The 20087-nt window shown below is 35.6% G+C and overlaps 1 protein-coding gene across 3 annotated transcripts in view; it reads left to right on the top strand.

Moving 5' to 3' along the window:
- The window catches only part of THSD7A (thrombospondin type 1 domain containing 7A), a 741583-nt gene that overhangs the window by 687685 nt on the left and 33811 nt on the right, over positions 1–20087 (top strand). For all 3 annotated transcript variants that reach the window (XM_036863122.1, XM_036863123.1, XM_036863121.1), the window contains 4 exons: positions 11089–11267; positions 13908–13913; positions 15474–15607; positions 19801–19954. In XM_036863122.1, the coding sequence (XP_036719017.1) occupies positions 11089–11267; positions 13908–13913; positions 15474–15607; positions 19801–19954 (473 nt within the window). The remainder of the gene's footprint in view (positions 1–11088; positions 11268–13907; positions 13914–15473; positions 15608–19800; positions 19955–20087) is intronic.

The raw sequence follows: 20087 nt of genomic DNA, 5'->3' as shown, positions 1-20087 counted from the left end.
TATGTTCCAGTAAAACTTTATTTACAAAAACAGGCTGTCAGCCTGGGCTGTCATTTGCCAACTAGGATTTAAACCCTTCCTACTCAGAGTGCCATCTACAGAGCAGCAGCGTAGGCGTCACAGGAAAAAACCATTGGAAATGCAAACTTCAACCTACGTTGCAGACCTGCTGAATGGGAATCTGCATTCTGACAAGATCCCCAGGGGGTTCTATAACACATTTAAAGTTTAAGACTACTTCTCTGGGTCATGCAGACACTCACAGGGTTTGGTAGGGATCATGAGCTTTATTAACCTTGGTGCAAAAGGCCTATGAAGATCATTTCCTAGAGGATCACAATGTGATGCTGTCTTAGGCAAAATAATCAGCACCTCACAGGAGATAGTTCACTTGCTTACCAGTTGTGGGCAAGAGAACATTAGGAAACTTTTGAAATTTGTAAAGATGGGTCTTTATAAAGTGAATGCCTGTTTAGGTATGATTTTGAAAACAGAATGAGTCTATAGGATCTTCTGTGGAAAGGATATTGGCAAGTTAATGATTGCCCTGAGGAAAGTCTTTTTTGGTTCAGATAGAGAAATAAGAGAGAGCTCTGGGTTTATTTACTGCTGTATTCATAAACAGAATACAATATTATATTGAAGTGTTGTGTGCATTTGACTTTGTGCACTCAGTATTCATGATCCAATGACTCTAAAATTCTCAGGACTTTGTACTGCCATTTGACCATCATGCTGGCATTTAAACAGCTGTACTACTTATTTTAGGTCACATTACACCCTTTTAATTATTGCAGTTTGTCTTTTAACTGTAGTCACTATTGAATTGTTCAGCATAGTTTGTCTAATGCCTTATTAGTGTAAGATTAATTTCCCTTTAACATTAATTTTTAAATATAATGATTTATATTAATTCTTCTTAATTAAAGCTTTCTCTCTTTGCCTAGTATGTTTATGAATGATATTACAGAGAACCTTCTGAACATTAATGAATGGCTTTATCAGTTGGTTTTGTAAGCATCTGTAGGATTCAAAGTATGCCCATTAAAATTTGATATTTTGCAAAACCCTTGCTAGCACTCAAAGTCTTTCTTACAGGTTGTTTCATAGGTAGTTTGCACTACAGCACTAAGTATTATAATAAAAAGAAAGCTCTACAAATTTTACAAGTGAAACAAAAGCTTTTTAATAAAATATTTTCATATTATAACTATAGCTGACCCTTATGTGGCAGCATTTAACATTATTGCCTAATAGCCTAAGCGATCTACATCCTATTTCACCAGCCTCCCGAAGTTATGATGTGGATGATTTTAAAGCAGGTGTCATGTTTAAATGACATCCCTTGATGTTGTAAGGAACTGTAAATACCAGATGCTGCCTAATTCAGTCAGAAACTCTAGTATACATGCCACAGGTGTGGGGTTTTTTTCTATTAGAATTTACAGGAACAAAAAAAAGACCATCAACAAAACTTAGAAAAGGAATACATCCTGGGTGTATTTGTGGTACAAGTGCCCAATTGAATTTTTTAAAATTCAGAGAGTACTCAATCTACAAGTAGATTTTAGTTCAAGAGCATGTACTTTTAAGACATTGTGGAACTCAGGGTACATCTGATAAAAATAATTATGAATATGAGGAGAGTAGATTCTGAGGATAACCTACATGACCACTCAACCATAATATACCTGCAATGTATTCCTTTTTGTAATGGGATTCTATAGAAGATGATATAAGTTTAATATTAGAGGTTAATTAGAAACAAAATTGAGTGAGAAATTGTGCCCTATCGTAGTGGATGCTTGTAGTTGAGGAAGAGCATGTTTAATTAAACCAGGGAGAAAAGGCAATAGAGTTTTGTAAATAAGCTGAAATGGAGTTCTGATTTCTCTGAAAAGCTTTTTCAGTTGGTAGTATTTTTTTTTAATGTCTAATTCATTTCAGAATTTAAATCTTTCATTTGATAGTACAGATGAAGCTAGTATTGCTTTTGCAGTCATCATTCACAATTGAGATCTTTTTCCTTTCAAATGTAAAAGACAGACAGGGAGTGAGGAACAGACTTTTCCTGAAGTAGCAGTTGCAAGTTTAAAGAACCAGGGAAATAAAGAAGGGGCTATTATGGATATGTGGGTACAAAAAGAAAGCAGGTGTCTAGGGTCAAATTTAAATAAGGTGTGGATACCAGCATTATTTTCTAACAGGATCCCTGAAGGAGGACTAGAGAGGTGATGAGGGAGACTTTCCTTGGAAATTTTCCTGCAGCTACCATCATGTCGTGTGTGATGGAAAAACATCTGGTGTTATCATTTGATTCTGTGTGCTCCATGTCACGGAGAAGTTGTGTTATAAGGTTTCATAATTCATAAAGATACTGACCCTCATATAGATTCCTGTTACGTTAATGTCCTGCAATCCAAAATAATTGCAAAGCTCTATGTCCCATTAGTTGAGTTTAGTCTCATTCTTAAAACATAGGTCTTAAAACATAGGTCTTTTTCTACTTCAAAGCATCATCAAAATGGTCATGTAGTGAGTAAGGCTTATGCATAAGGAATTTTTTTTGGTAAATGCATGAAGAAGGCACTATATATTAGACATAAGCCATATCAATGGGCTCAAAAAGTAACCTGAGAGCACACCAACACATTTGTGGGCATTTTAAAGTTAAATTTGAAAGGAAGATCTTTACTTGTAGTTACTCTTCATGTTTATCCCATTTCTTCGTAGTCGCACTGAAGGCCAATTTAGCCCTTACAGGAAATTTTAGTTAATTTACAGAAAACAAAATGGTCGTTTAAAATAGTTATTAAAAAAAATTTCAGGAAGTTTATCTGCATAAGTTTCCTCTCCCTTTGCCATAGGTTTGACCTTTAATGCTTTAAAACTTTAAAGTATAAAATAATTTAAGAAGAAACTTTCTTAAGTTTGGGGGTTTTGTTTTTTGTTTGTTGAGTTTTGCATTTTTTTCCGTATCTGGAAATGGACATAAAAAGGCCTAATTAAACATTAAAACTCTGTACAGCTCAAAACATGAATCCAGTTTTAATGCATTATAATTACAACGTATCATGATGATCTGTTGATCTATTTCTCACTGGTCCAGTGAGATGCTATAGGAAAAAGTTAATAAGCATAGAATGCAGTGTCTGAGTCATTCTCCGAGAGATTCACAGCTCATGTCAGCAGAGAAAAAAAAAAAGAAAGCTCGGGGTGAAGAGACCTGCTTAACGCAACAATTTTCCAACTTACTTGACCACAGAATGCTTTTTATAAAAATTATGTTTAACACTTACTAGAATCCAGCAAACTAGTGTTTAAAGATTATCGTTTGGAAATACTTCAATGTCAGTATATGATTCTTGTTGACTGAAAGAACAGTGCCCTGCATTGGATCAAGTTAAAAAAAAAATTACCCTACTAAATTTCAAAGTTAATTTATTTCCCATTACTTCATAATCTGAACACTCCATTCAAATATGATGTTTATATTGCTGACAAAGCCCTACTTCCAAAGTGGGTTCTTAGAACTTTTTTCTGATTTTTTTTTTTCTAAAATTATTAGCACTTTTAATTTTTATTTATTTATTTATTTGGCTGTGTTGGGTCTTCGTTTCTGTGCAAGGGCCTCCTCTAGTTGCGGCAAGCGGGGGCCACTCTTCATTGCGGTGCGCGGGCCTCTCACCATCGTGGCCTTGCTTGCTGCGGAGCACAGGCTCCAGACGCGCAGGCTCAGCAGTTGTGGCTCACGGGCTGATTTTTAATATTAGTTAATATTTTAATATTAGTTAAAGTTATAAATGTTAAATTTGGGGGGAAAAGTCCATAAATGCCTTAATGTATGTAATTATTCCCAAAGTTTTAATATGGCTGAATAAATAAACTATAGATACGGGCTCTTTCATAAATAAGTTTATTTCCTTTTTTAATAAAATATACATCTGAAAGTAGAATGCAATTCTGACACTAACCACCTGGATTTGGGCCAAACTTCACAGGTTAGGGGCTCAGTCCTCTGCAAGACTGCTCTCACTTCAGACACTAGCTGTGCACTTTCAGGGTCCCCAGGTCAACCTCACTTCTGACCAGCTGGCTATAGATTTGGGGATTCCCACTACCCCCTCAGGTTCAATAATTCACTGGGATGATTCGGAGAACTCAGGAAAGCACCATTACAATTACAGTTTTATTATAGCAAAAGGATAAAAATCAGAACCAGTTGATAGAAGAGACACATAGACGAGGGCTGGGAAGGTCCCAAACCAAGGCGTCCATGTTGTCTCCCCATGGAGCTAGGAGGCATCACCCTCTTGGCCCATGGATGTGCTTTACCAGCCTGAGCTTTTGTATCCAGAGCTTTCTGGGGGGTTGTATTATGTAGGCATCAATTGAATCATTGACCACACAGTTGAACTCAATCTCCTCTCTCCAGAGTTTGGGAGGATATCAAGTGGCTTAAAGTCCCAACCTTTTAAACACATGGTTGGTCTTTGGTTTGGTGGTATAATCATACCCCTTCCTTAGACATCTTATCATAATTTCACATGTAGTCGAAGAGGCCCAACAAGAATAACAAAGATACTCCTATCACTCAGGAAATTTCAGGGCTTAGAGGCTGCCTCCCAGGAATCGGGGAAACAGACCAGCCAAAGTCTTTGTTATACAGCACAGAGTTTTAGAGTTTGCTATAAGAAATGGCCTTGATGGTGAACTCGTACATAGGTATGCTACCTGAATCTGAAGGTGCCTAGTCATTGGGTAATCTCCCAGTATTGGAATAGCAACAGCTACAAAATCCCACAGCAATTAAAACTAATGTTGAGGGCTTCCCTACTGGCGCAGTGGTTAAGAATCCACCTGACAATGCAGGGGACATGGGTTCGAGCCCTGGTCCGGGAAGATCCCACATGCCACGGAGCAACTAAGCCCGTGTGCCACAACTACTGAGCCTGCGCTCTAGAGCCCGTGAGCCACAACTACCGAGCTCTCGTGCCACAACTACTGAAGCCCGTGCACCTAGAGCCCGTGCTCTGCCATGGGAGAAGCCACCGCAATGAGAAGCCCGTGCACCACAACGAAGAGTAGCCCCTGCTCACCACAACTGGAGAAAGCCTGCGTGCAGCAATGAAGACCCAACGCAGCCAAAAGTAAAAAATAAATAAAATTATTAAAAAAAAAACAACTAATGTTGAAATTTTCTGAGAAAATCTGTAGGTATTTAGCAGATATGAAGAGACATGCCTTCATATGTCTATAAAACAAATAAATATAAATAAAATAGCATTTCATTGCAGTTACATAAATTTACCTGAACACTTCACTATGAAAATTTTGATTGCCCAGTGTTGATTCATAGCTTTTCATACATTGAATATAAGAATCTGGGTAGAACAGTTGATTATAGGAGTTTGGATATATACAGAGTAGTTTAGTTTCTGCAGCTTTTCAAGTTATCAGTTCTTAATATATAATTACAAAAGAATATTCTGTTCATTTTGAAAATATTTTTAAATGATTTTTTTCAGTATTTTCAAATCCACAGGGACCACAGTAGATAAAGTTCTAGCTAAGTGTTCTCATTTGCGATTGCAGTCATGTGCATATAACACACATTTAAGTAGGAGAGATTTTTCAGGTCTCTTTTGAGATTAATCCAGATGTATCAGATAGAGTGCCAGCGTTGCTCATTCACACAGCTGTAAATCAGAACCAACCAATATTTTCCACGTGCTTTCAAAATGAATTCTTTAATCTATCAACTGTGCACCTTTCAACAGCACAATATAGTAATCGTGAGGGTTGCTGAAAGCTACTTTATCTGCACATTTATAATTCAAATGAATGAGGTGACTGGATATATGTCAAAGGCAGTAAGTCCTCTGGTTGCCACGTAAAGCCTGCTAGTGTTCTGTATTCATTTCAACCTGAAAGCAGACATCAGAATAGATAATAGATACAAAAAATACAATCAGAAGCCAGGAGTTTGATTTTTCCATGTGTCAGGTTCAGTATTGAGCTACTAAAGTTTTAACACCCTAATTGTGAAGTCATTTATTTTATTCCAGCATTCCTCAGGAGCCATAAATTGCTACAAGATACCAGCAGTTTATTTAGCCTTAAAATGCTTCAAATGTTTCTGTCTTTCTATCCCCCATGATTGTTTGGCGTTAATTGCCCTCACAAATGATCGTAGCAGAGAAGACAGGGGAATGCTTATCTAGCAGTTCACTAGTAGCATTAAGGAGTTTAATTGTACTAGATAAACATGACAGGCAATTATTGAATGTTGTTACACATTAGAAGATTAAAATGGAATGCTAAGCATTATACTCTTTTGCAGTTTTGTCTTTATCTCAGTGCCTAATCTGTATCTTTCAACAATTTAATGGATTGAGTTTTATTTGAGAGACGTTCTCTGAAATATTCTATTGGAAGATCAAACATAAAAATTTTATATCTGCTTACTTGAAAGTACAGTGTGAATCAGACTCAAGTCAGACATGACATATTTCACTAATGCCATAATACCTCAACAGATAAAATGGAAAGAAAGAATTTCCATTTATCTGTTACTCTGTAGTAGTGACATGAAAAATCTTGTGATTCTATTTTCAACTATAATTACTGAATAACAAAAAGGTTAGAGGTTTACTTTTGCAGTCATTTTGATCTTTAGCAAGGTGGAAAATGCAATTCTAGAAATATTTCAATAATTTATTACCTTCGAAATACTAGTGTCCTTTAACTAAGCTATTGATAATATTTGGAAATAGTTGGGATTTTTTTCTTAATTCATTGTCTTTTACAAACATTAAATAATCTGGTTACAGATGGCATTGATTTGGAAATGACTTTAGACATTTGTACAGTTTGATTCTATTTCTTAAACTATTACTATGAAACACAGATTATTACTGGCCCTATCAGGAGTTACACTTTTAAGTATCGCACACTTTATAGATTTATTTACTGGCTGTGCTGATTGAAAAGGAGAATGTGATTTGAAACATATTTTAACTCAAAATAGTGAGCTGGGCTTGTTTTCCCACCTCAAACCATACTTAAAGTCAAAGTATGAGCTTTAAGTAGGTCATGGTAATCTGATTGAAGAACAGTTATGCTTTTCAAAATTTTGGTAAACACTATTTTAAAGTACTTTTTCAATTCTCTATTGGACTTCCCTCTGGATTATTATCAATACTCCAAAAGTCTTCTTCAATATCAGAAGTACATTCAAAACTCAACATTAACATCTTCTTTCTGTCTTCAGTATTTCACAGCTGGCAAAGCCCCGGCTGACACATCTGCCCCCTTGAAGATTCTCTGAGACTAATTCTCACTTTTGAGCATTCTTTCATTGCATCCTGCTCTTCATACCAAATTCATGATCCCATCTTTTTAAGAAAGTTTTCTTTTATACTTACAATTTGCTGATATAATATGCATATCCTCTGAGGCATCAAATTCACTCCTAGGAATATGCCTAGCAGAAATGCATACGTATGTTCACCAAGAGACATGTTCTAGAATGTTCATAGCAGTACAGTTGGTAGTAGCTTGCCATTGAAAAATACCCAAATGCTCACAAACAATAGAATGAATTAAAAAACCATAATATAGTCACACAATAGAGTACTATACATTAATTAGAATGAATAATCTTCAACAACATGCAACATTATGGATGAATCTCACATCACAACGTAGGGTGAAAGAAGGCTAGCACACATGGGTATATACTGTATGATTCCATTTACATAAATTTTTTTTAAAGTAAAACAGTTCTAGGTTGTAAGAAATCAGGGTAGTAGTTGCCCATGTGAGAAGAGGTAGTGATTGGAAGGCAACACAAAAGAGGGTTCTGGAGTAGTGTTGGTTTCATGCATGTGTTCAGTGAACTTTATACTTTTGAAAGATACACTTTTGTGTATCGAGACTACAATAAGTTTAAAACAGGTGATGTGTATATTTGACAAAAATACAGAAGATAATATAGAGAGAAATATCCCACAAAACTACTTCTCACCCAGATTTTGTTGATTCTTCCTGTGTCTTACAACAGAGTTCCTTAATTTCAGTCCTACACACACACACACACACACACACACACACATGCACACACACACACACACAAATAAGTACAAGTAAAACTGGTGAAACTTGAATAAACTCAATGGATTGTATCAATCTCAGTATCTGGGTTGAAATTATACTTTAGTTACCATTGTAGGAAACTGGCGAAAGTATGCAGGGGACCTCTCTATATTATTTCTTACAAGTATATGTGTCTACAATTACCTTAATAAGAAAATTTTCAATTAAAAAGAGAGGGAGTGATGAATAAACACAAGAAAATATATTAATTTCCAAAAATCAGGTACTATCCCAAGTGAACTGTATTGTAATGTCTGGGGTTGCCAGAAACCTGTACTTTTAACATGTGTTCCAGGTAATTTATAAAGCAAGGCTAGGAAATACTATGTAGTAAGTTGGTTAGCTTTTTAACACTGTATCAAGTCAGGACACTTTGGGCACAAGCTTATAGATTAGATCTGTCATACTGGTTTTTAGGTGGTCTTATTTCACTGTAATAAAAGAAATCAGTGTTTGTTGGCTCTCTTTTAAATCTGCCTAGAATAAAAAGAACAAAATACTTAGGAATAAGTTTAAGAAAAGAAGTGCAAGACATACACTAAACACTACAAAACATCATTGAAAGAAATTAAAGAATACCTAAATAAATGGAAAGAAATTCCATGTACCTGGATTGTTAAGATAGCAATACTCCCAAATTGATCAAACTATTCATCACAATTCCTATCAAAATCTGCCATTTGGGGCAAAAATTGACAAGCTGATTCAAAGATGTATGTGGAAATGTAAGGGACCCAAAACTTTCTTGGAAGAAAAAGAACAAAGGAAGACTCAGACTTTCTGATTTCAAAACGTACTACAAAGTGACAGTAATCAAGACAGTGTGGTGCTGGTATAGAGATCAGTGGAGTGATATTTAGAATCCAGATATAAACCCTTACATTTATAGTCAACTGATTATCAACAAGGGTACAAAAACAATTCACTGTAGAAAAAATAATATTTTCCACAAATGGGCCTGGGGTAACTTGGTAATCACATACAGAGGAATGAAATTGGACTGCCTATGTTTTAACATATACAAAAATAACTCAGAATGAATCATATACTTAAATATAAGAACTAAAACTATAAAACTCTTAGAAGAAAAAAATGGGTGTAAATCTTTATGACCTTGGATTAGATAATGGTTTCCTAGATAGGACATCAAAGCACAAGCAACCGAAGTAAAAATAGATAAATTGGACTTCATTAACATTTAAAACTTTTTTCCTTCAAAGGACACTAAAATAAAAAAGACATAATAAGTTTTGACAAATGTAGAAATTGGAACACTCATACCTTGCTAGTGTAATTGTAAAATGGTACAGTCACTTTGGAAAACAGTTTGGCACGTCTACAAAAAGTTAAATACACTCCAAGATATATACCCAAGAGAACTGAAAACTTGTCCATACAGAAACTTGTACACAAATATTCACAGCATTATTCATAATATACAAAATGTGGAAACAACTAAAATGTCCATCAGCTGATGAAAGGATAAAAAAATATGATATATCTATACAATGGAATACTATTTGGTTAATAAAAAGGAATGAAGTACTAACACATGCTATACCATAGAAAAACCCAGAAAACATTACGTTAAATGAAAGAAGCCAATCATAAAACATAATGTTTGATTTCATTTTATAAATTGTTCAGAATAGGTGAATTCTTAGAGATATAAAGTAGATTAGTGGTTGCCAGGGAGGGGAAAATGGGAAATGACTGCTAATAGGTATAGGGTTTCTTTTCTGTGGTAATGAAAATGTTCTGAAACTAGATGGTGGTCATGGTTGCATAACTCAGACTATATTAAAGACCAGAACGTGAGCTGATTTTTATAGTATATAAATTGTGTCTCAATAAAATTTTAAAAAATCTACCTAGAGTTCCTAGTATAAGTTGTTTACATTATAATGATTTTCAAAATCGAATCTTTGATGTTGATGTAAAATGGTAAGAACAGAGTGTTTTCTTGTTTCAAGAACAACCACTCTGCATAGTATGACAGATGACTCTTGACCAGAGGAATTTTGCTCTTTCCACTTATTTGCCTTGAGAACAATAGTGATAAACTGATACTGTGAAATGCCAAGTTGGTAGTGAGGGACTGGTCAAGGAAAATGCTCCCATTTCTCAAAATAAATCTGTAGACTCTTAAGTTAATTGACTGTGTGATTTGATGGAATGAGTACTAGACTAGACCTCAGAAATCCTATCCCTATCTCTTACTGTGTGACCTTGCACTTGTCAGTTATCTCTCTGTATTTGTTTTCTTATCTGTCCAGTAGAGCATCAGTACATGCCTAATACATTTATAATATCTGCAAGAGAATCAAATGAATACAAGGTGTGAAGGTGCTTTGAAATTGACAGCACTATAAAAATATGAGGCATTGTTTATTTAACATCCTTCATTTTTCTTCCTCAGACTTGATTTTCAATGAAGGGGAACCATAAGGTGCTAAGTTAAATGGTTCCTTTTGAATATTGATTGAGAGGGTCTGGCTTTCTTCTTGAGGAAGAATGTTGCATGGACTCAGACACTTGAACTTGTGTGACATTAACAGATAGGATTTTATAGAAAACTGTTATAATTTTTTTTAATGTATCAGTCTGGCCACATGAGAAAGATATGGCAGCAGACAGGTTATTGTCAATTAAACACGAGCTGTCAGGAAGTCAGAAATGTTGAAATGTGGTGAGCATGAATCCTAAGCAGATCATATGACAGCTGCTCAGCTGTTATTTTAACAGAGTCACTGTATGTATGTGTCATTTTCCTGCAGAATTTAATTTGAGTCCCTAACGACAGAGACATCTCTGCATTTGCATGTTGTTGTCAGGTCAAACTTGGACCTTCTAAATGAGCTAGAATGGTGGGTAGTAATAGGCAAGTGACATGTGGAGGAGATGGCTCTTGTCTCATTTTCCTCCACTCAGGTTACATTGAAGAGGCCTGCATCATCCCTTGCCCCTCAGACTGCAAGCTCAGCGAGTGGTCCAATTGGTCACGCTGCAGCAAGTCCTGTGGGAGTGGCGTGAAGGTTCGGTCTAAATGGCTGCGTGAAAAACCCTATAATGGAGGAAGACCATGCCCGAAACTGGACCATGTCAACCAGGTATTTTCTACCAATGGGAATATTGTAAAATATTTTCTAGTTGCACAATGATCTATTTTTTTTAATCCAAAATAGAGAAGAATAAATAATAGCCCCTGAATAAGAAATTTGACCCACTTTATCTTTAGAATGCCTGAGTAAATTATTAAAATCCCAAATCAGATAGATGATCTCTGTATTCTCAAGAGATTTATTTAGTACACTGTATTATATATATATACATATTAATATAATTCAATGGAAATAAAAATGAAATCTGCTTTTGAAATACTGTCAAGGTATTTAATCTATTATACAATAATTTGTGCGCTGAGAGCAAGATTGTCTTTTTCTGATAGATCCACTAGACTCTCAGAAAAGACATCTCAATTACCATGTACATAAATTAAAATCAAAGAAAGTATATGGGTTTGGGTCTAAAATTGAGAAATATATTCTGTACATTTACTTAAGTTTGTTCAATATGAAATATGTTAAGAAAAAAGAAATATACTGGACTTCCCTGGTGGCGCAGTGCTTAAGAATCCGCCTGCCAATGCAGGGGACACGGGTTCGAGCCCTGGTCCAGGAAGATCCCACATGCTGTGGAGCAACTAAGCCCATGCACCACAACTACTGAGCCTGCGCTCTAGAGTCCGCGAGCCACAACTACTGAGCCCGCATGCCACAACTACTGAAGCCAGTGCGCCTAGAGTCCATGCTCTGCAACAAGAGAAGCCACTGCAATGAGAAGCCTGTGTGCCGCAACGAAGAGTAGCCCCCGCTCACTGCAGATAGAGAAAGCCCACGCACAGCAACGAAGACCCAATGCAACCAAAAATAAAAATATGTAAATAAAATAAATAAATTAAAAGAAAAAAGAAATATAAAGATGGCGTCAAAGTAACCGTATGTTATCTATCAATTTGGTGATCGGCCTTTTCAATCTTATGTGGAACTTCCTTTGACTTTGGATGCACACCTTGTTAGCTGCAGTTCATAGCTGTTACTCATGTTCCATTGGAAATAAAATGTCTAATGGGGGGGAATTGTGACTAGTTTAATGTAATATAAGATTCATCAGACAGTTATTGCCATGTTTGGCCTACATGTGAATTAACAAAGAGTGAATTTCACACAATATGTGTAGGTATTAAGACGTATGTTTAAATTTAAGTCACAAATGAACCAATTCATATGTATGAACTAACCTTAAATATGTAGGTATGTTTCATACACACATAGATTTTCTAATTTTAATCTCCAAACACACTGCTTACGCATACGTTTGCCTTCCCAAATTAATCTAAATTTGTTCATCACAATAAAAGTAAATTATAGAGAAAATAAAAATAACTTTTGAATAAATCGATTAAAGGCCAAGAAAGTGGAGAATTAAATTGCATAGAAAGTACTCCAAAAGGATGCTGATTTTTCCCCCAAAGAAAAATTGCTGAACTTGCCCTTAAATACAGCTGAAGGTGAATAATATACTGCACTGCTGCCATCTACTGGTAATCGAGTTTCTCTGTCCTAGTGAATATTTCCAAAGAAGAAAATGCATGACCCCGATTAAACAGAATAACTGAAATGTAATGTTTATAATACAAAAGAATATGGTTCTACAAGTTTTGCAATCTTGAATTTCCAATAGTAAATTTAAATTTTAATAAATTTTTATCCATGATTCAAATAAATTCTATACATTTTCATACCTTTAGTGTGTATGTGAACAGCCAGATTTTAAAATTAAAATGAGCTATGTTTGCCTTAGCATTTTTTAAATAGTGAATTTGCAGAAGTTCAAATTGGTTGTACCAAGTTGTCTTTGCTTAAAAACTCTTTAACCTAAGCCATTTCTCTGTCACTCTGATATAATCTAATTGCAGAGTATGATAAAGACATCTGAGTATTTGTTATCAGCCTACTGGTGGTATATTGAGACATGAACAATGGAAAAATCAAAGCTAAAACAAGAAATAGTAGATTCCTGAATCTTTGACTTTGAGCACAAATGTTCTACATTAAAAAATAGAAACTTCTAGGGATTTATTTGTTAGTAAAATGTTAGGAAAGTAAAGAATACGCAAAGGTTTGTGTAAGTGTTGAAAATCATAAATCATATAGATTTTTACTGCAATTATACGTTCCTCAGTAATTAAGTCTTACTTTGCCTTGAAAATGATCTCTGAGGTTCCATTTTCCAATTGAGGAAGCAAATCCCCATTTCCTCAGAAATATGGGTGGATGGATGGGTTAAAATCAATATATCAGTCAGTCAGTCAATCAATCTATAGATAGTCCACTCACAATTTGAACCACAAGATATTTGCAGTCATATGTTGATTCCCCATGATACGTATTTTGACGTCTACTCAGTTTTCTAAGATTTCTTCATCCTGCCCATCAAATCCTTTCCTTAACTTGCTGTTTGCAATACTCATTTGTGTATCTTAATTTTGAACAGTAATAAGGAGGTGGCTTTTCTCTTTCAAGGTCTAAGAAAGATGTTCTAATCATTTACCAAAAAAAAAAAAAAATCTTTTATATATGGATAATATTTGAAACTTAGAACATGAGTTCTTCTCATCAAATATACTGACATTTTAACTTATCTTTGTTTCTCTCTCTTTTCTTCATTCCTGGTGAACACTACTCCAGGCCCAGGTAAGAACTTTTAAACCTCATCGTTCATAATAGAGTGCTCTTTGTTTTCATTTTACTCCTGGCATCAGAGAATGTATTTCTTTTCCTGCCATTTCTTTTCTTTTATAGGGAAAAACATGTTTTCCATAAAATTTTTCTTCTGCAGCTATTCCCTTTGTCTTCCTAGCATATTACATGTGTTTTCTCATTTTAATATCAGAGCCTAAGGTACAGGGATAGCGGAGAACAAGCATAATTCACCACCCTTGAAAAGGCAATGACACCTCCTGTTAATGGTCGCATGCTTCTCGGAGAGGGAGAGGGGGAGGGGCAGGTGGGCTCAAAGCGGTAGCAGGAGGTGGCTCTGAACTGATTTGTATTCACTCCAGTGTAGGAGATTAAAATGAAAGCCATCAAAGGATTAGGAAAGATGGCATTTCCCCTTCAGTTGTTCCCTTCCCCACAACTTGTAGGGTAATATTTTACTAAATACTAAAACAGTATTTAGTCCTATTTTAATACAGCACCCAATGTGAAGGTGATAACTTATGACAGTAATTACAGATTCTCACTCCAACAGTGCACACTTTTTATTCCTGTGTGGAATAGGTCAACTTTATTCACTTTACTTGGATGTTCAGTAAAACTAAAATTTGCACAAAAGAATGGCTCCAAAGGACTATTTAAATCTATATTTTCTGGAATTAAATAGTTATATAAAATATTCATGTAGTTTGTGTGTGTGTGTGTGTGTGTGTAAAATAGGAAATAAGAGTTATCATAGATTTTGAAATGATTTTAAGAGACAATTTTCTTTAATGGTTGAGTCAGCTCTGTTGCAGTGGATTATGGTCCTTTTTTTCATTTATTTAGTCATTCTTCTTTCTCACTGAGAAAAGAGCATAATTGGTTCATTGTGCTACAAATCCTGAAACAACCAACCACACCACCCCAAACCTGGGGCTGCAAGCCTTTATGGGCACCAGAGCAGAGACAATTTGCTTTGTTTTATGTGGCCCTCACTGCTTAGTACCTGTGTAATATGAGACCAATTTCAGACCTTGCTTCCAAGGTTTAGTTAGTTTTAAGATAGCTTTATTTCATATTATTTATCTTTTAATTTAGTTTCATATATGGAACACACACACAAAATTCTTATTGGTATACATACTTATTTGGAAAACAGGCCAAATCTCTATAGAATGCCTGACATATGAGCACCCTGGGCTAAGTATTGAAGACACATGAAACTGTGAACAGGACATATGGCCCAGGAAATTACAATACTGTGTGGTAAGAGTCAGTCTAGGAAAGTACGGAATGTGTCTGATGTGGTCCATGAGGTCCAGTCTCCAGCTGCAATGTGATAGAGGAGCAGCATGATACAACACAGTTAACCGTTCCCTTCACTGCTAGAACTCTCAAGAGATCCTCTATAGTCCTGTTTTAGAATAATGAACAGTAAAGGAAAGTCTTCAGAGTAGCTAAACAAGAATATCATGATAACTGTGATATGAAGTGTTCCCACTCACCTCATGGGGTTCCGTGAGGTGAGGTCATTGAGAACCGTGTGTGTTTCAGGTGTATGAGGTCGTGCCTTGCCACAGTGACTGCAGCCAGTACATATGGGTTACAGAGCCATGGAGCATCTGCAAGGTGACCTTTGTGAACATGCGGGACAACTGTGGAGAGGGCGTGCAAACCCGAAAAGTGAGGTAAGGCCAAGCCTAGTAACACAGAGAAGCAAAGGCACAGCCACGTCCTGATTTCTCATGTGCCAACGTGAGCTTGCCCTCCTCCCAATCTCCTGAATGAAATTGTCTTCAATTTTACTTTTATGGAGTCTGTGTTCATAGATTGCTCTAAAGGGATCTGCTTCCAACAGCAGTTTATCATCCTCTGCCTTCTGATTTTAGGAAGCTTTGCTTCAAGGTACTCTTGCAGGGAAAGGGCTGCATATTGAATGTGAGGTGAATGAATGCAGATTTTCCAACCCCAGTAACTTCTTCCTTAAAGGTCAGATATATTTCTAACTGTATCTTAGTGATAATCTTTTGTAAACTCTTTATCCTTTGTATCAAACTGGCTATCTTTTGAATACTCTCATCTGCTCTAGGAAGCCTTCCCTAAACCCCCTGCTGGCTCGTGCCTCTCATTTGTTCTCAGAACCACACTGTCCGGTAGGGTAGCCACAAGCCACGTGTGACTATTTCACTTTAAATCTATTAAAATTAAATAAAATGCATTTCCTCGGTCACACTAGACACATTCTAAGTGCTCGATAGCCAGAGGTGGCTAGTGGCAATTGTGTGAGACAGCACAGTATTTACATTGTCATAGAAAGCTCTACTGAGCAGCCTTGTTCTATAATATCCCACATACCCCTCACTGTTTTGAAAGATCCATCTACATGTCTGTCCCATTTATTAAATCCTGTTTCTCCAAACTGAGACCCTGTCATATTCACAGAACTTCCCTAAAACTTAATACAATTAAATTATTGTAATAATTGTAATACGATTAAATTAACTCATTAAATTATCCCTACACCATCTACATATGATCCTGAAGGGTCTTAAACCTGGGAAACAAATATATGAGGCTTTATTATCTCCACGTTACGGAGTAGATTCAGAAGTACTAAGTAATGTGCTGAGAGCACACACCTAGTAAAGGGACAGTTGCATTCAACCTCAAGTCTCTTGTCACTCTTTAACTACAACCAGTTTCTTCTAACTCTGCTGAGTGACACACAGTAAAGAAAAATATGAAACCATCCCAAACCTGAGAACTCCTGTTGTGAAGAATCCCATTCTCACTCATGACATAACTTTTCATGAATTTTAAGATTCCTATTTCTTAATCTGTTTCAATAGGAAAGTAGAACAAGTTATCGTTTATATCATAAAACCTTGGCACACTATGTAAAACATTTCTTCCAGTAAAAATAGTCTCTATCTCTTTTTTCAAAAGCCCATCTGAACTCTCCAGTTATTTTACAGAGTAACTTTTAAAGGTGGATGAGGTGGATGGAGGTAATGAGTTAATAGGGAAACAGGGAAGAAAAAGACAGAGATTCTGTTTTCTACCAATCTTCTGCCAAATTTAAAATTTCTCTTTCAAATATAAAAATATTTTTCTTATATTAAAAATTTGATCAGGTTGTGTTTTTTGTTAGTAGAAAAATTATAATAAAGAACTTCTTTCGGCTTTCCCTTCGGCTATCTGTGTATGTGTTGCTTCTTTTTGCTTTGTGAATAGGTATTCTCAACATTTCCAAACACATCTTAAACAAAGTAACTTTTCTGGTCAACTTATTTTTCCAGTAAACATGTTTAATGCAAACAGAGAAAAGAGAAGATCAGTATTGATTGGAATTTCTGATTGTGTAATAATGTTTCTTTCTTGATTCAGTAGTATACCTCCCAGACCTTACCCTCTGCTAATTAAGGTCAAATGTCCTGTTAGATGCAAGCATTGGGTGACATTTCAGGACAGAAGAGTCTGTAAGAGAGCAGGTTTCAAAATATCTCATTCTTTCTCTTTTAGGATGGTGTGACATAGCAAAGACTGAGTAATAGTAGTGGTTTCCCCTGCTGGGAAGGAATATTTTTTCACTAACATTTTTGTAGAATTGCCAGCACATGATGATAATAAAAACCAAACAGATTTGGTTATTTCTATTGTTGCTTTTGAATTTTCTGCAGGCAATGCACCCCCTTATTGCTACAACTGTGGTGGGCATCTGGACCCACCCTTGGCCTCCAACTTGGTGGTGGTTTTCTAAAATAGTTCAGTATTCTCACAGCATAATCCCTTCTCCTATGGAAAGGAGAAAAGGCCAGGAATTTGAAGAAAGCAAATGAACTTAAAGTGCTTTCCTTTGGGCTCAAGACTTGATCCAAATATTTATTCTATTCTACAGTGATAAAAATATCATTAATACCAACTCAAATAAATAAAACATAAATAATCTGAATGTCAACAGGAAGGGTTTTTTAGCAATTGTGGCACATTCAAATGATGGAATTCAAATGTAATCATTAAAAATTATGTCTTAGAAACACAGTTAATAACACAAAAAGATTTTTATAATGTATTGTTGATGTTTTTCCTAAATGGTACAGATAGTAGGTGAAGTTTGCTCCTATTTAATGAAATGAAAATGTAGGTTTAAATATAGTGGTCTGTTAAGAGTGGTTATCTCTGATAGAATGTAGTGAATTTTTATTATTTCTTGTGATTTTCCTAAAATGAATCTATTACCTGTATAATAAAAATTGAAGGAAAAGAAATACCTTTGAAAACAAAGTTTTATGCACATAACTACTTAATAGAGTATTGAACATCTGTCCTTAACTTTGAATCAATAGGTAATTTTGCAAGTTAATCCTTGTACATCATGTCAGGGCCTCACATTAATGTAATCTTTTCTTAGCAGCAAATCCAACTTTGGAGATTGAACTGTCCCGTCTGCGCCATGTCCTCTCATAGCTGCTGTCAACAGAACATTTTTAAAATGCCACTGAAGCTAGAACTTTTTTCCTGGGAAACTAAAATTCTCCCAGCGAAATTTATAATTTATTTTTTTTCCTTCAGCAATGAAACTATATAAATGTCTGTCTACATTTGCATATTTTTGTGATTACTTTTTATATATTTATTCAATATCAAAAAAATGCAGAGGTGGGTATTTGTGTGGATATTTTTCCAGGTTACAAACCCAGTTAAGACATAACCAACAGCTTAGTTTTCCAGTCTTTGAATGCGTTCCACAGGAAAACCACATTTCTCTTAAAATTAGCAGCACTGTATAGAAACGTGATTCTGCAGAGGAGATTTGTGAAGATGCAATGTCCCTACTGATTGTAAATCCCTGAGAAAAGTTGACATTCCAGGTATAATTGGTAATGTAATACAACCAACAGTTTAAAACATTGCAATGGGTTTGAGAGGCTTAAGAGCTCAAGCCTTCCTTTTCATCTCCTGCAATGCAGTTCTCTTCCCAAACCTATTAATTTGGTTGACCTTCTCTGAGTTACAAATGAGGGATAAAGTTTTTCTCTTCTATTCAAAAAGTGCCTTGAGAGATTATTAACTACAGTAAAAGTTAAGTCTGGTACTAGCCACATTAATTAGATTCCCAAGAGATGACTAAGGAGCCCTTTATGACTGCTTACAATACAATGAAATGTAATAAAATGTTTGAATTTGTTCTGTTAAAAAGAAAATAACAATAAAAAAGGTCAAGATATAGGAAGACCCCAACAACCATGTTTAGAGAATTTGTGCTATTTTTCTTATGATTGTCTCTTCACTTCTGCCTTTCTTTTAAGGTTATCAGCAGATGGGAAGCTAAAATTACTTTTGAAATGACAAAACAACTTGATAAATGCCATCAATTACTTTCTCAAAACCACTTAACTGAAATCTCTCCCTAGGAGATTTCGGCGTGCCTTGTCTTCCATCATATATGAATCTGCCTTCTCCATGGAATTCACCATTTTCCTCAGAAGAAAAACATGCATTATATTCCAAAATTGTAACCCATCTATGAATATCTTTGGTGAACTCATTAGTTTCTGCATCATATATGGGTGTAAATGACCCTCTCCTTTAAGAGGAAGACACGTAGTTTATGTACACAGAGTGTATACACAGTGGCTATAACTTCAAAAGATTATGATGATACATGCAAGCATAGATTTTTAAATCATAAGCTATACAACTGTGTATGGGAGGCAGAGATCCTTTTACGTCTTTATGTTTGGAGAATTTTATTCATTAAATTCAAAGCTTCCCATCCCCCACCTCCATGGTGATGTCTTATGAAAAACCTTGTACCTTAACGGGTTGGTCATTGTTCAATTGTCCCAGTTCCTTCACTGATAGGTATGTTTTCTTCTAGATGCATGCAGAACACGGCGGATGGCCCTTCTGACCATGTAGAGGATTACCTCTGTGACCCAGAAGAGATGCCTCTGGGCTCTAGAGAGTGCAAATTACCATGTCCCGAGGATTGTGTGATAACTGAATGGGGTCCATGGACCCGATGCACTTTGGTGAGACAATTAACCATTTATTAATGTAGAATTTGCTTAATTCCTTACCACTAAAGCTTTAAAAAATATTAAGAAATTAATAGCTTGGTTACTAAATTAGTTACTAAATTAGTTACCAGAGCAAGGCGTATTT

The sequence above is a fragment of the Balaenoptera musculus genome, chromosome 9 (genome assembly GCF_009873245.2).
Source record: "Balaenoptera musculus isolate JJ_BM4_2016_0621 chromosome 9, mBalMus1.pri.v3, whole genome shotgun sequence".
NCBI classification, from domain to species: domain Eukaryota; kingdom Metazoa; phylum Chordata; class Mammalia; order Artiodactyla; family Balaenopteridae; genus Balaenoptera; species Balaenoptera musculus.
Note: the sequence above shows the minus strand (reverse complement) of the source record. Positions and strands in the feature narration are given on the sequence as shown.